This window comes from Coregonus lavaretus, assembly GCF_964263955.1.
Source record: "Coregonus lavaretus genome assembly, contig: HAP1_SCAFFOLD_47, whole genome shotgun sequence".
In the NCBI taxonomy this organism is placed as follows: domain Eukaryota; kingdom Metazoa; phylum Chordata; class Actinopteri; order Salmoniformes; family Salmonidae; genus Coregonus; species Coregonus lavaretus.
Genome location: NW_028161510.1, coordinates 3351906 through 3370160, shown reverse-complemented (window position 1 = coordinate 3370160; position 18255 = coordinate 3351906). Strand labels below are relative to the sequence as shown.

General features: G+C 44.7%; 1 protein-coding gene across 1 annotated transcript in view; it reads left to right on the top strand.

Moving 5' to 3' along the window:
* The window catches only part of LOC311120489 (uncharacterized protein), a 36523-nt gene extending 21112 nt beyond the window's left edge, over positions 1-15411 (top strand). Inside the window, exon 2 of the mRNA XM_084195076.1 lies at positions 14475-15411. Within this exon, the coding sequence (XP_084051202.1) occupies positions 14475-15328 (854 nt within the window). The 3' untranslated portion in view covers positions 15329-15411. The remainder of the gene's footprint in view (positions 1-14474) is intronic.
* Positions 15412-18255: the final 2844 nt, after the last annotated feature.

The window sequence follows — 18255 nt, the reverse complement described above, 5'->3', positions numbered from 1 at the left end:
ACCCAATCACAGGGATGACTAACCTATAGGAGTAGGAGTTACCATACCCAATCACAAGGATGGCTAACCTGTAGGAGTTACCATACCCAATCACAGGGATGACTAACCTATAGGAGTAGGAGTTACCATACCCAATCACAGGGATGACTAACCTATAGGAGGAGGAGTTACCATACCTAATCACAGGGATGGCTAACCTATAGGAGTAGGAGTTACCATACCTAATCACAGGGATGGCTAACCTGTAGGAGTAGGAGTTACCATACCCAATCACAGGGATGGCTAACCTATAGGAGTAGGAGTTACCATACCCAATCACAGGGATGACTAACCTATAGGAGTAGGAGTTACCATACCCAATCACAGGGATGGCTAACCTGTAGGAGTTACCATACCCAATCACAGGGATGACTAACCTATAGGAGTAGGAGTTACCATACCCAATCACAGGGATGGCTAACCTATAGGAGTAGGAGTTACCATACCCAATCACAGGGATGGCTAACCTATAGGAGTAGGAGTTACCATACCCAATCACAGGGATGGCTAACCTATAGGAGTAGGAGTTACCATACCCAATCACAGGGATGGCTAACCTGTAGGAGTTACCATACCCAATCACAGGGATGACTAACCTATAGGAGTAGGAGTTACCATACCCAATCACAGGGATGGCTAACCTATAGGAGTAGGAGTTACCATACCCAATCACAGGGATGGCTAACCTATAGGAGTAGGAGTTACCAGACCCAATCACAGGGATGGCTAACCTGTAGGAGTTACCATACCCAATCACAGGGATGGCTAACCTATAGGAGTAGGAGTTACCATACCCAATCACAGGGATGACTAACCTATAGGAGTAGGAGTTACCATACCCAATCACAGGGATGGCTAACCTATAGGAATAGGAGTTACCATACCCAATCACAGGGATGGCTAACCTATAGGAGGAGGAGTTACCATACCTAATCACAGGGATGGCTAACCTATAGGAGTAGGAGTTACCATACCCAATCACAGGGATGACTAACCTATAGGAGTAGGAGTTACCATACCCAATCACAGGGATGGCTAACCTGTAGGAGTTACCATACCCAATCACAGGGATGACTAACCTATAGGAGTAGGAGTTACCATACCCAATCACAGGGATGGCTAACCTATAGGAGTAGGAGTTACCATACCCAATCACAGGGATGGCTAACCTATAGGAGTAGGAGTTACCATACCCAATCACAGGGATGGCTAACCTATAGGAGTAGGAGTTACCATACCCAATCACAGGGATGGCTAACCTGTAGGAGTTACCATACCAAATCACAGGGATGACTAACCTATAGGAGTAGGAGTTACCATACCCAATCACAGGGATGGCTAACCTGTAGGAGTTACCATACCCAATCACAGGGATGACTATTCTATAGGAGTAGGAGTTACCATACCCAATCACAGGGATGGCTAACCTATAGGAGTAGGAGTTACCATACCCAATCACAGGGATGGCTAACCTATAGGAGGAGGAGTTACCATACCCAATCACAGGGATGGCTAACCTGTAGTTGTTACCATACCCAATCACAGGGATGGCTAACCTATAGGAGTAGGAGTTACCACACCTAATCACAGGGATGGCTAACCTATAGGAGTAGGAGTTAGCATACCCAATCACAGGGATGGCTAACCTGTAGGAGTTACCATACCTAATCACAGGGATGGCTAACCTATAGGAGTAGGAGTTAGCATACCCAATCACAGGGATGGCTAACCTATAGGAGTAGGAGTTAGCATACCCAATCACAGGGATGGCTAACCTGTAGGAGTTACCATACCCAATCACAGGGATGGCTAACCTATAGGAGTAGGAGTTACCACACCTAATCACAGGGATGGCTAACCTATAGGAGTAGGAGTTAGCATACCCAATCACAGGGATGGCTAACCTGTAGGAGTTACCATACCCAATCACAGGGATAGCTAACCTATAGGAGTAGGAGTTACCATACCCAATCACAGGGATGGCTAACCTATAGGAGTAGGAGTTACCATACCCAATCACAGGGATGGCTAACCTATAGGAGTAGGAGTTACCATACCCAATCACAGGGATGGCTAACCTATAGGAGTAGGAGTTACCATACCCAATCACAGGGATGGCTAACCTATAGGAGTAGGAGTTACCATACCCAATCACAGGGATGGCTAACCTATAGGAGTAGGAGTTACCATACCCAATCACAGGGATGGCTAACCTATAGGAGTAGGAGTTACCATACCCAATCACAGGGATGGCTAACCTATAGGAGTAGGAGTTACCATACCTAATCACAGGGATGGCTAACCTGTAGGAGTTACCATACCCAATCACAGGGATGGCTAACCTATAGGAATAGGAGTTACCATACCCAATCACAGGGATGGCTAACCTATAGGAGTAGGAGTTACCATACCCAATCACAGGGATGGCTAACCTATAGGAATAGGAGTTACCATACCCAATCACAGGGATGGCTAATCTATAGGAGTAGGAGTTACCATACCCAATCACAGGGATGGCTAACCTATAGGAGTAGGAGTTACCATACCCAATCACAGGGATGGCTAACCTATAGGAGTAGGAGTTACTATACCCAATCACAGGGATGGCTAACCTGTAGGAGTTACCATACCCAATCACAGGGATGGCTAACCTATAGGAGTAGGAGTTACCATACCCAATCACAGGGATGACTAACATATAGGATTAGGAGTTACCATACCTAATCATAGGGATGGCTAACCTATAGGAGTAGGAGTTACCAGACCCAATCACAGGGATGGCTAACCTGTAGGAGTTACCATACCCAATCACAGGGATGACTAACCTATAGGAGTAGGGGTTACCATACCCAATCACAGGGATGGCTAACCTATAGGAGTAGGAGTTACCATACCCAATCACAGGGATGGCTAACCTGTAGGAGTTACCATACCTAATCACAGGGATGGCTAACCTAGAGGAGTAGGAGTTAGCATACCCAATCACAGGGATGGCTAAGCTGTGGGAGTTACCATACCCAATCACAGGGATGGCTAACCTATAGGAGTAGGAGTTATCATACCCAATCACAGGGATGGCTAACCTATAGGAGTGGGAGTTACCATACCTAATCACAGGGATGGCTAACATATATAGGAGTAGGAGTTACCATACCCAATCACAGGGATGGCTAACCTATAGGAGTAGGAGTTACCATACCTAATCACAGGGATGGCTAACCTATAGGAGTAGGAGTTACCAGACCCAATCACAGGGATGGCTAACCTGTAGGAGTTACCATACCCAATCACAGGGATGGCTAACCTATAGGAGTAGGAGTTACCATACCCAATCACAGGGATGGCTAACCTATAGGAGTAGGAGTTACCATACCCAATCACAGGGATGGCTAACCTATAGGAGGAGGAGTTACCATACCCAATCACAGGGATGGCTAACCTATATGAGTAGGAGTTAGCATACCCAATCACAGGGATGGCTAACCTGTAGGAGTTACCATACCTAATCACAGGGATGGCTAACCTATAGGAGTAGGAGTTAGCATACCCAATCACAGGGATGGCTAAGCTGTGGGAGTTACCATACCCAATCACAGGGATTTCTAACCTATAGGAGTAGGAGTTACCATACCCAATCACAGGGATGGCTAACCTATAGGAGTAGGAGTTACCATACCTAATCTCAGGGATGGCTAACCTATAGGAGTAGGAGTTACCATACCCAATCACAGGGATGGCTAACCTGTAGGAGTTACCATACCCAATCACAGGGATGACTAACCTATAGGAGTAGGAGTTACCATACCCAATCACAGGGATGGCTAACCTATAGGAGTAGGAGATACCATACCCAATCACAGGGATGGCTAACCTATAGGAGTAGGAGTTACCATACCCAATCACAGGGATGGCTAACCTATAGGAGTAGGAGTTACCATACCCAATCACAGGGATGGCTAACCTATAGGAGTAGGAGTTACCATACCTAACCACAGGGATGGCTAACCTGTAGGAGTTACCATACCCAATCACAGGGATGGCTAACCTATAGGAATAGGAGTTACCATACCCAATCACAGGGATGGCTAACCTATAGGAGTAGGAGTTACCATACCCAATCACAGGGATGGCTAACCTATAGGAATAGGAGTTACCATACCCAATCACAGGGATGGCTAACCTATAGGAGTAGGAGTTACCATACCCAATCACAGGGATGACTAACATATAGGATTAGGAGGTACCATACCTAATCATAGGGATGGCTAACCTATAGGAGTAGGAGTTACCAGACCCAATCACAGGGATGGCTAACCTGTAGGAGTTACCATACCCAATCACAGGGATGACTAACCTATAGGAGTAGGAGTTACCATACCCAATCACAGGGATGGCTAACCTATAGCAGTAGGAGTTACCATACCCAATCACAGGGATGGCTAACCTGTAGGAGTTACCATACCTAATCACAGGGATGGCTAACCTATAGGAGTAGGAGTTAGCATACCCAATCACAGGGATGGCTAAGCTGTGGGAGTTACCATTCCCAATCACAGGGATGGCTAACCTATAGGAGTAGGAGTTACCATACCCAATCACAGGGATGGCTAACCTATAGGAGTAGGAGTTACCATACTAATCACAGGGATGGCTAACCTATAGGAGTAGGAGTTACCATACCCAATCACAGGGATGGCTAACCTATAGGAGTAGGAGTTACCATACCTAATCACAGGGATGGCTAACCTATAGGAGTAGGAGTTACCAGAACCAATCACAGGCATGGCTAACCTGTAGGAGTTACCATACCCAATCACAGGGATGGCTAACCTATAGGAGTAGGAGTTACCATACCCAATCACAGGGATGGCTAACCTATAGGAGTAGGAGTTACCATACCCAATCACAGGGATGGCTAACCTATAGGAGGAGGAGTTACCATACCCAATCACAGGGATGGCTAACCTATAGGAGTAGGAGTTAGCATACCCAATCACAGGGATGGCTAACCTGTAGGAGTTACCATACCTAATCACAGGGATGGCTAACCTATAGGAGTAGGAGTTAGCATACCCAATCACAGGGATGGCTAAGCTGTGGGAGTTACCATACCCAATCACAGGGATGGCTAACCTATAGGAGTAGGAGTTACCATACCCAATCACAGGGATGGCTTTCCTATAGGAGTAGGAGTTACCATACCTAATCTCAGGGATGGCTAACCTATAGGAGTAGGAGTTACCATACCCAATCACAGGGATGGCTAACCTGTAGGAGTTACCATACCCAATCACAGGGATGACTAACCTATAGGAGTAGGAGTTACCATACCCAATCACAGGGATGGCTAACCTATAGGAGTAGGAGTTACCATACCCAATCACAGGGATGGCTAACCTATAGGAGGAGGAGTTACCATACCCAATCACAGGGATGGCTAACCTATAGGAGTAGGAGTTAGCATACCCAATCAATCAATCAATTTTATTTTATATAGCCCTTCGTACATCAGCTAATATCTCGAAGTGCTGTACAGAAACCCAGCCTAAAACCCCAAACAGCTAGTAATGCAGGTGTAGAAGCACGGTGGCTAGGAAAAACTCCCTAGAAAGGCCAAAACCTAGGAAGAAACCTAGAGAGGAACCAGGCTATGAGGGGTGGCCAGTCCTCTTCTGGCTGTGCCGGGTGGAGATTATAACAGAACCATGCCAAGATGTTCAAAAATGTTCATAAGTGACAAGCATGGTCAAATAATAATCAGGAATAAATCTCAGTTGGCTTTTCATAGCCGATCATTAAGAGTTGAAAACAGCAGGTCTGGGACAGGTAGGGGTTCCATAACCGCAGGCAGAACAGTTGAAACTGGAATAGCAGCAAGGCCAGGCGGACTGGGGACAGCAAGGAGTCACCACGGCCGGTAGTCCCGACGTATGGTCCTAGGGCTCAGGTCTCTCAGTTGGCTTTTCATAGCCGATCATTAAGAGTTGAAAACAGCAGGTCTGGGACAGGTAGGGGTTTCGTAACCGCAGGCAGAACAGTTGAAACTGGAATAGCAGCAAGGCCAGGCGGACTGGGGACAGCAAGGTGTCAGCATGCCCGGTAGTCCTGACGTATGGTCCTAGGGCTCAGGTTCTCATAGAGAAAGAGAGAACGAGAGAATTAGAGAGAGCATACTTAAATTCACACAGGACACTGGATAAGACAGGAGAAGTACTCCAGGTATAACCAACTAACCCCAGCCCCCCGACACATAAACTACTGCAGCATAAATACTGGAGGCTGAGACAGGAGCGGTCCGGAGACACTGTGGCCCCATCCGAAGAAACCCCTGGACAGGGCCAAACAGGAAGGATATAACCCCACCCACTCTGCCAAAGCACAGCCCCCGCACCACTAGAGGGATATCCTCAACCACCAACTTACAATCCTGAGACAAGGCCGAGTATAGCCCACAGAGGTCTCCACCACAGCACAAACCAAGGGGGGGCGCCAACCCAGACAGGAAGATCACGTCAGTAACTCAACCCACTCAAGTGACGCACCCCTCCTAGGGACGGCATGAAAGAGCACCAGCAAGCCAGTGACTCAGCCCCTGTAACAGGGTTAGAGGCAGAGAACCCCAGTGGAGAGAGGGGAACCGGCCTGGCAGAGACAGCAAGGGCTGTTCGTTGCTCCAGAGCCTTTCCGTTCACCTTCACACTCCTGGGCCAGACTACACTCAATCATATGACCTACTGAAGAGATAAGTCTTCAGTAAAGACTTAAAGGTTGAGACCGAGTCTGCGTCTCTCACATGGGTAGGCAGACTGTTCCATAAAAATGGAGATCTATAGGAGAAAGCCCTGCCTCCCGCTGTTTGCTTAGAAATTCTAGGGACAATTAGGAGGCCTGCGTCTTGTGACCGTAGCGTACGTATTGGTATGTACGGCAGGACCAACTCGGAAAGATAGGTAGGAGCAAGCCCATGTAACGCTTTATAGGTTAACAGTAAAACCTTGAAATCAGCCCTTGCCTTAACAGGAAGCCAGTGTAGGGAAGCTAGCACTGGAGTAATATGATCAAATTTCTTGGTTCTAGTCAGGATTCTAGCAGCCGTATTTAGCACTAACTGAAGTTTATTTAGTGCTTTATCCGGGTAGCCGGAAAGTAGAGCATTGCAGTAGTCTAACCTAGAAGTAACAAATGCATGGATACATTTTTCTGCATCATTTTTGGACAGAAAATTTCTGATTTTTGCAATGTTACGTAGATGGAAAAAAGCTGTCCTTGAAACAGTCTTGATATGTTCGTCAAAAGAGAGATCAGGGTCAAGAGTAACGCCGAGGTCCTTCACAGTTTTATTTGAGACGACTTTACAACCATCAAGATGAATTGTCAGATTTAACAGAAGATCTCTTTGTTTCTTGGGACCTAGAACAAGCATCTCTGTTTTGTCCGAGTTTAAAAGTAGAAAGTTTTCAGCCATCCACTTCCTTATGTCTGAAACACAGGCTTCTAGCGAGGGCAATTTTGGGGCTTCACCATGTTTCATTGAAATGTACAGCTGTGTGTCATCCGCATAGCAGTGAAAGTTAACATTATGTTTTCGAATAACATCCCCAAGAGGTAAAATATATAGTGAAAACAATAGTGGTCCTAAAACGGAACCTTGAGGAACACCGAAATGTACAGTTGATTTGTCGGAGGACAGACCATTCACAGAGACAAACTGATATCTTTCCGACAGGTAAGATCTAAACCAGGCCAGAACTTGTCCGTGTAGACCAATTTGGGTTTCCAGTCTCTCCAAAAGAATGTGGTGATCGATGGTGTCAAAGGCAGCACTAAGGTCTAGTAGCACGAGGACAGATGCAGAGCCTCGGTCTGACGCCATTAAAAGGTCATTTACCACCTTCACAAGTGCAGTCTCAGTGCTATGATGGGGTCTAAAACCAGACTGAAGCATTTCGTATACATTGTTTGTCTTCAGAAAGGCAGTGAGTTGCTGCGCAACAGCTTTTTCTAAAATTTTTGAGAGGAATGGAAGATTCGATATAGGCCGATAGTTTTTTATATTTTCCGGGTCAAGGTTTGGCTTTTTCAAGAGAGGCTTTATCACTGCCACTTTTAGTGAGTTTGGTACACATCCGGTGGATAGAGAGCTGTTTATTATGTTCAACATAGGAGGGCCAAGCACAGGAAGCAGCTCCTTCAGCAGTTTAGTAGGAATAGGATCCAGTATGCAGCTTGAAGGTTTAGAGGCCATGATTATTTTCATCATTGTGTCAAGAGATATAGTACTAAAACACTTAAGTGTCTCTCCCGATCCCAGGCCCTCGCAGAGCTGTGCAGATCCAGGACAGCTAAGCCCTGGAGGAATACGCAGATTCAAAGAGAAGTCCGTAATTTGCTTTCTAATGGTCATGATCTTTTCCTCAAAGAAGTTCATGAATTTATTACTGCTGAAGTGAAAGCCATCCTCTCTTGGGGAATGCTGCTTTTTAGTTAGCTTTGAAACAGTATCAAAAAGAAATTTTGGATTGTTCTTATTTTCCTCGATTAAGTTGGAAAAGTAGGATGATCGAGCAGCAGTGAGGGCTCTTCGGTACTGCACGGTACTGTCTTTCCAAGCTAGTCGGAAGACTTCCAGTTTGGTGTGGCGCCATTTCCGTTCCAATTTCCTGGAAGCTTGCTTCAAAGCTTGGGTATTTTCTGTATACCAGGGAGCTAGTTTCTTATGACAAATGTTTTTCGTTTTTAGGGGTGCAACTGCATCTAGGGTATTGCGCAAGGTTAAATTGAGTTCCTCAGTTAAGTGGTTAACTGATTTTTGTCCTCTGACGTCCTTGGGTAGGCAGAAGGAGTCTGGAAGGGCATCAAGGAATTTTTGTGTTGTCTGAGAATTTATAGCACGACTTTTGATGCTCCTTGGTTGGGGTCTGAGCAGATTATTTGTTGCGATTGCAAACGTAATAAAATGGTGGTCCGATAGTCCAGGATTTTGTGGAAAAACATTAAGATCTACAACATTTATTCCATGGGACAAAACTAGGTCCAGAGTATGACTGTGGCAGTGAGTAGGTCCAGAGACATGTTGGACAAAACCCACTGAGTCGATGATGGCTCCGAAATACTTTTGGAGTGGGTCTGTGGACTTCTCCATGTGAATATTAAAATCACCAAAAATTAGAATATGATCTGCTATGACTACAAGGTCTGATAGGAATTCAGGAAACTCAGAGAGGAACGCTGTATATGGCCCAGGAGGCCTGTAAACAGTAGCTATAAAAAGTGATTGAGTAGGCTGCATAGATTTCATGACTAGAAGCTCAAAAGACGAAAACGCCATTTTTTTTTTTGTAAATTGAAATTTGCTATCGTAAATGTTAGCAACACCTCCGCCTTTGCGGGATGCACGGGGAATATGGTCACTAGTGTAACCAGGAGGTGAGGCCTCATTTAACACAGCAAATTCATCAGGCTTAAGCCATGTTTCAGTCAGGCCAATCACATCAAGATTATGATCAGTGATTAGTTCATTGACTATGACTGCCTTTGAAGTGAGGGATCTAACATTAAGTAACCCTATTTTGAGATGTGAGGTATCACGATCTCTTTCAATAATGGCAGGAATGGAGGAGGTCTTTATCCTAATAAGATTGCTAAGGCGAACACCGCCATGTTTAGTTTTGCCCAACCTAGGTCGAGGCACAGACACAGTCTCAATGGGTATGGCTGAGCTGACTACACTGACTGTGCTATTGGCAGACTCCACTAAGCTGGCAGGTTGGCTAACAGCCTGCTGCCTGGCCTGCACCCTATTTCACTGTGGGGCTAGAGGAGTTAGAGCCCTATCTATGTTGGTAGATAAGATGAGAGCACCCCTCCAGCTAGGATGGAGTCCGTCACTCCTCAGCAGGTCAGGCTTGGTCCTGTTTGTGGGTGAGTCCCAGAAAGAGGGCCAATTATCTACAAATTCTATCTTTTGGGAGGGGCAGAAAACAGTTTTCAACCAGCGATTGAGTGCTGAGACTCTGCTGTAGAGCTCGTCACTCCCCCTAACTGGGAGGGGGCCAGAGACAATTACTCGATGCCGACACATCTTTCTAGCTGATTTACACGCTGAAGCTATGTTGCACTTGGTGACCTCTGACTGTTTCATCCTAACATCGTTGGTGCCGACGTGGATAACAATATCTCTATACTCTCTACACTCGCCAGTTTTAGCTTTAGCCAGCACCATCTTTAGATTAGCCTTAACGTCGGTAGCCCTGCCCCCTGGTAAACAGTGTATGATCGCTGGGTGATTCGTTTTAAGTCTAATACTGCGGGTAATGGAGTCGCCAATGACTAGGGTTTTCAATTTGTCAGAGCTAATGGTGGGAGCCTTCGGCGTCTCAGACCCCGTAACGGGAGGAGTAGAGACAAGAGAAGACTCAGACTCAGACTCCGACTCGCTACATAATGGGGAAAACCGGTTGAAAGTTTCTGTCGGCTGAATGAGCGACACCGGTTGAGCATTCCAACAGTATTTCCCTCCAGAAGCCATGAGAAAGTTGTCCGGCTGCGGGGACTGTGCGGGGGGATTTATACTAACGTTACTATCTGTACTTGCTGGTGGCACAGACGCTGTTTCTTCCTTTCCTACACTGAAATTACCCTTGCCTAACGATTGCGTCTGAAGCTGGGCTTGTAGCACAGCTATTCTCGCCGTAAGGCGATCGTTCTCCTGTATATTATGAGTACAGCGACTGCAATTAGAAGACATCATGTTAATGTTACTACTTAGCTTCGGCTGTTGAAGATGTTGACGAGCCATGTCCAGATAAAGCGTCCGGAGTGAAAAAGTTGAATGAGGGAAAAAAGTTGCGATGGAAAAAAGGACACAGAGTTTGTCTCGGGACACAGAGTTTGATTAAACGTTTATTAAAAGTAAAATGTGAATAGTTTGGCAGGTAGCCAAGTAGCAACAAACAGCACAGCAGCACGGAGACAATGCGGAAGCGAGACGGAAGTCAATGAACTAATCACTGATCATAATCTTGATGTGATTGGCCAATCACATGGATGGCTAACCTGTAGGAGTTACCATACCCAATCGCAGGGATGGCTAACCTATAGGAGTAGGAGTTAGCATACCCAATCACAGGGATGGCTAACCTATAGGAGTAGTAGTTACCATACCTAATCACAGGGATGGCTAAGCTATGGGAGTAGGAGTTACCATACCCAATCACAGGGATGGCTAACCTATAGGAGTAGGAGTTACCATACCCAATCACAGGGATGTCTAACCTATAGGAGTAGGAGTTAGCATACCCAATCACAGGGATGGCTAACCTGTAGGAGTTACCATACCTAATCACAGGGATGGCTAACCTATAGGAGTAGGAGTTAGCATACCCAATCACAGGGATGGCTAACCTATAGGAGTAGGAGTTAGCATACCCAATCACAGGGATGGCTAACATGTAGGAGTTACCATACCCAATCACAGAGATGGCTAACCTATAGGAGTAGGAGTTACCATACCTAATCACAGGGATGGCTAACCTATAGGAGTAGGAGTTAGCATACCCAATCACAGGGATGGCTAACCTGTAGGAGTTACCATACCCTATCACAGGGATGGCTAACCTATAGGAGTAGGAGTTACCATACCCAATCACAGGGATGCCTAACCTATAGGAGTAGGAGTTACCATACCCAATCACAGGGATGGCTAACCTATAGGAGTAGGAGTTACCATACCCAATCACAAGGATGGCTAACCTATAGGAGTAGGAGTTACCATACCCAATCACAGGGATGTCTAACCTATAGGAGTAGGAGTTACCATACCCAATCACAGGGATGGCTAACCTGTAGGAGTTACCTTACCCAATCACAGGGATGGCTAACCTATAGGAGTAGGAGTTACCATACCCAATCACAGGGATGACTAACCTATAGGAGTAGGAGTTACCATACCTAATCACAGGGATGGCTAACCTATAGGAGTAGGAGTTACCATACCCAATCACAAGGATGGCTAACCTGTAGGAGTTACCATACCCAATCACAGGGATGACTAACCTATAGGAGTAGGAGTTACCATACCCAATCACAGGGATGACTAACCTATAGGAGGAGGAGTTACCATACCTAATCACAGGGATGGCTAACCTATAGGAGTAGGAGTTACCATACCTAATCACAGGGATGGCTAACCTGTAGGAGTAGGAGTTACCATACCCAATCACAGGGATGGCTAACCTATCTGAGTAGAAGTTACCATACCCAATCACAGGGATGGCTAACCTGTAGGAGTTACCATACCCAATCACAGGGATGACTAACCTATAGGAGTAGGAGTTACCATACCCAATCACAGGGATGGCTAACCTGTAGGAGTAGGAGTTACCATACCTAATCACAGGGATGGCTAACCTATAGGAGTAGGAGTTACCATACCCAATCACAAGGATGGCTAACCTGTAGGAGTTACCATACCCAATCACAGGGATGACTAACCTATAGGAGTAGGAGTTACCATACCCAATCACAGGGATGACTAACCTATAGGAGGAGGAGTTACCATACCTAATCACAGGGATGGCTAACCTATAGGAGTAGGAGTTACCATACCTAATCACAGGGATGGCTAACCTGTAGGAGTAGGAGTTACCATACCCAATCACAGGGATGGCTAATCTATCTGAGTAGAAGTTACCATACCCAATCACAGGGATGGCTAACCTGTAGGAGTTACCATACCCAATCACAGGGATGACTAACCTATAGGAGTAGGAGTTACCATACCCAATCACAGGGATGGCTAACCTGTAGGAGTAGGAGTTACCATACCTAATCACAGGGATGGCTAACCTATAGGAGTAGGAGTTACCATACCCAATCACAAGGATGGCTAACCTGTAGGAGTTACCATACCCAATCACAGGGATGACTAACCTATAGGAGTAGGAGTTACCATACCCAATCACAGGGATGACTAACCTATAGGAGGAGGAGTTACCATACCTAATCACAGGGATGGCTAACCTATAGGAGTAGGAGTTACCATACCTAATCACAGGGATGGCTAACCTGTAGGAGTAGGAGTTACCATACCCAATCACAGGGATGGCTAACCTATCTGAGTAGAAGTTACCATACCCAATCACAGGGATGGCTAACCTGTAGGAGTTACCATACCCAATCACAGGGATGACTAACCTATAGGAGTAGGAGTTACCATACCCAATCACAGGGATGACTAACCTATAGGAGTAGGAGTTACCATAGCCAATCACAGGGATGGCTAACCTATAGGAGTAGGAGTTACCATACCCAATCACAGGGATGACTAACCTATCTGAGTAGAAGTTACCATACCCAATCACAGGGATGGCTAACCTGTAGGAGTTACCATACCCAATCACAGGGATGACTAACCTATAGGAGTAGGAGTTACCATACCCAATCACAGGGATGACTAACCTATAGGAGTAGGAGTTACCATAGCCAATCACAGGGATGGCTAACCTATAGGAGTAGGAGTTACCATACCCAATCACAGGGATGGCTAACCTATAGGAGTAGGAGTTACCATACCCAATCACAGGATGGCTAACCTTTAGGAGTAGGAGTTACCATACCCAATCACAGGAATGGCTAACCTGTAGGAGTAGGAGTTACCATACCCAATCACAGGGATGGCTAACCTATAGGAGTAGGAGTTACCATACCCAATCACAGGGATGACTAACCTATAGTAGTAGGAGTTACCATACCCAATCACAGGGATGGCTAACCTATAGGAGTAGGAGTTACCATACCCAATCACAGGGATCGCTAACCTATAGGAGGAGGAGTTACCATACCTAATCACAGGGATGAATAACCTATAGGAGTAGGAGTTACCATACCTAATCACAGGGATGGCTAACCTGTATGAGTAGGAGTTACCATACCCAATCACAGGGATGGCTAACCTATAGTAGGAGTTACCATACCCAATCACAGGGATGACTAACCTATAGGAGTAGGAGTTACCATACCCAATCACAGGGATGGCTAACATATAGGAGTAGGAGTTACCAGACCCAATCACAGGGATGGCTAACCTATAGGAGTAGGAGTTACCATACCCAATCAGCTGTGTAGTGCTAGGGAAAAACCTAAGCGTGCATCCTTTGGGGTCCCGAGTTTGGGAAACACTGGCCTACAAGCATTACAGCCACTCTGGGATGACTTGGCACTACAGACACTGTGATTTAGGGACTGACCAGGACCTACCCTCCTTAGTTTCAGAGGCAAGCCAGCAGTGGGATGCAGGGTGGGATGCTGCTGGCTAACACGCTCTGCTCTTTTATTGAGGGATCTATTCCCGGTTAAACCTCATAGGAAGACCTAGTATCATGTGGAGGTTTCATTCAGCTTTCTGTTTAACTAAATAATCTGTTTGTCTTTGGCAGGAGAGAGACCAGACTCTCACTCTGACAGCGGGAAGAGTCCTTCAGGGGAACCAGACCCAGAGACGTCCAAACCAGAGAGACGAGATCACTGCTCCCACTGTGGAAAGAGTTTTACCCGGTTCTGGAACCTAAAACAGCATGAGACGTTGCACACAAGAGAAAAGCCTTTCCAATGTTCCCAGTGTGGAAAGAGTTTTAGTCAGTTAGGGAGCCTGAAAATACATAAGAGAATACACACAGGAGAGAAGCCTTACCACTGCTCCCACTGTGGAATTAGTTATCGCTGGTTAAGGAGCCTGAAGGAGCATGAGATGACACACTCTGGAGGGAGAAAGATCTGCTCCCACTGTGGAAAGAGTTTTAGCTGGTTAAATAACCTGAAAAGGCATGAGAGAATACACACAGGAGAAAAGCCATTCCAATGTTCCCATTGTGGAAAGAGTTTTACTCAGATAGGGCACCGAAAATTACATGAGAGAATACACACAGGAGAAAAGCCTTACCAATGCTCCCAGTGTAAAAATAGATTTTCCCGATCAGGGTACCTAAAAGCTCACGAGAGGACACACACAGGAGAAAAGCCCTTCCAATGCTCCCTCTGTGGAAAGAGTTTTACCAAGTTAGGGGCCCTGAATCGGCATGAGAGGACACACACAGGAGGGGATAAAACCTACCACTGCTCCCTGTGTGATAAGAGTTTTAACCGGTTAAGACATCTGAATAAGCATGAAAGGATACATACACAGGAGGAGAAGACATACCACTGCTCTCATTGTGGAAAGACATTTTCCCAGTCAGAGGACCTGAAATCACATGAGAGAATAGAGAGGCTGTGTTCTGACTTATGTTTTTGACTGAGAATTTGTGTGTTTGTTTATGCCACATTAAATCATATTGTATTTATGAATTCATACAAAAGAATAGGCCTGTTTTTAGTTTTTTTCATCTGGAGACCTGATCATGTTTAAAATCAGATTAAATATTTTAAAATGTGGATTTAGTTTTGATTATGAACTTTTTTAATGCAATCTGATGTTGTTACTTATATTAATTGGATATTGAAAATTAAATTGAATTGCTAAATGTAAATGATTATATAGATAAATGGAATTTTGCATCTCTTAAGTTTATCCTTGAAACCTCTTGAATTTGATATATGATTTGGCTTTTTCTAAATTAATTTGAATTTGATTGTATATAGGATTTGGATATTGTGTGTGTGTGTATATACATTATATATATATATATATATATATATATATATATATATATATATATATATATATATATATATATATATATATATATATATATATATATATATAGTACCAGTCAAATGTTTGGACACACCTAATCATTCAAGGGTTTTTCTTTATTTTGACTATTTTTTATATTGTAGAATAATAGTGAAGACATCAAAACTATGAAATAACACATATGGAATCATGTAGTAACCAAAAAAGCATTAAGAAAATCAAAATATATTTAAATTTGAGATTCTTCGAATAAACACCCTTTGCCTTGATGACAGCTTTGCACACTCTTGGCATTCAACCAGCTTCATGAGGTAGTCACCTGAAAAGTTAATTTGTGGAAATTCTTTCCTTCTTAATGCGTTTGAGCCAATCATTTGAGTTGTGACAAGGTAGGGTTCGTATACAGAAGATGGCCCTATTTGGTAAAAGACCAAGTCAAATAAGCAAAGAGAAACTACAGTCTATCATTACTCAAGATCTCAAGAACTTTGAAAGTTTCTTCAAGTGCAGTCGTAAAAACCATCAAGCGCAATGATGAAACTGGCTCTCATGAGGACCGCCACAGGAATGGAAGACCCAGAGTTACCTCTGCTGCAGAGGATAAGTTCATTAGAGTTATCAGCCTCAGAAATTGCAGCCCAAATTTACATTTACATTTTAGTCATTTAGCAGACGCTCTTATCCAGAGTGACTTACAGTTAGTGAGTGCATACATGTTATTTTTTTCATACTGGCCCCGTGGGAATCGAACCCACAACCCTGGCGTTGCAAGCGCCATGCTCTACCAACTGAGCTACATGGGGCCCTATTGAATGTTTCACAGAGTTCAAGTAACACACATCTCAACATCAATTGTTCAGAGGAGACTGTGTGAATCAGGCCGAATTGCTGCAAAGAAACCATTACTAAAGGACATCAATAAGAAGAAGAGACCTGCTTGGGACAAGAAACATGAGAAATGGACATTAGATCGGTGGAAATGTGTCCTTTGGTCTGATGAGTCCAAATTTTAGATTTCTGGTTCCAAATGCTGTGTCTTTGTGAGACACGATGTGGGTAAACGGATGATCTCCGCATGTGGTTCCCACCGTAAAGCATGGAGGAGCAGGTGTTAGTGTGTGGGGGTGCATTGCTAGTGACACTGTCTGTGATTTATTTAGAATTCAAGGCACACTTAACCAGCATGGCTACCACAGCATTCTGCAGTGATACGCCATCCCATCTGGTTTGGGCTTAGTGGGACTTCAAAAAAAATGTCAACAGGACAATGACCCAACACACCTCCAGGCTGTGTAAGGGCTATTTGACCAAGAAGGAGAGTGATGGAGTGCTGCATCAGATGACCAGGCCTCCACAATCCCCCGACCTCAACCCAATTGAGATGGTTTGGGATGAGTCGGACCGCAGAGTGAAGGAAAAGCAGCCAACAAGTGCTCAGAATATGTTGGAACTCCTTCAAGACGGTTGGAAAAGCATTCCAGGTGAAGCTGGTTGAGAGAATGCCAAGAGTGTGCAAAGCTGTCATCAAGGCAAAGGTGGCTATTTGAAGAATCTCAAATATAAAATACATTTTGATTTGTTCAACACTTTTTTGGTTAATACATGATTCCATATGGGTTATTTCATAATTTTGATGTCTTCACTATTATTTTACAATGTAGAAAATAGTAAAAATAAAGAAAAACCCTTGAATGAGTAGGTGTGTCCAGGCTTTTGACAGGTACTGTATATATATACAGTGGGGAAAAAAAGTATTTAGTCAGCCACCAATTGTGCAAGTTCTCACACTTAAAAAGATGAGAGAGGCCTGTAATTTTCATCATAGGTACACGTCAACTATGACAGACAAAATGTGGAAAAAAAATCCAGAAAATCACATTGTAGGATTTTTAATGAATTTATTTGCAAATGATGGTGGAAAATAAGTATTTGGTCACCTACAAACAAGCAAGATTTCTGGCTCTCACAGACCTGTAACTTCTTCTTTAAGAGGCTCCTCTGTCCTCCACTCGTTACCTGTATTAATGGCACCTGTTTGAACTTGTTATCAGTATAAAAGACACCTGTCCACAACCTCAAACAGTCACACTCCAAACTCCACTATGGCCAAGACCAAAGAGCTGTCAAAGGACACCAGAAACAAAATTGTAGACCTGCACCAGGCTGGGAAGACTGAATCTGCAATAGGTAAGCAGCTTGGTTTGAAGAAATCAACTGTGGGAGCAATTATTAGGAAATGGAAGACATACAAGACCACTGATAACCTCCCTCGATCTGGGGCTCTACGCAAGATCTCACACTGTGGGGTCAAAATGATCACAAGAACAGCGAGCAAAAATCCCAGAACCACACGGGGGGACCTAGTGAATGACCTGCAGAGAGCTGGGACCAAAGTAACAAAGCCTACCATCAGTAACACACTACGCTGCCAGGGACTCAAATCCTGCAGTGCAAGACGTGTCCCCCTGCTTAAGCCAGTACATGTCCAGACCCATCTGAAGTTTGCTAGAGTGCATTTGGATGAT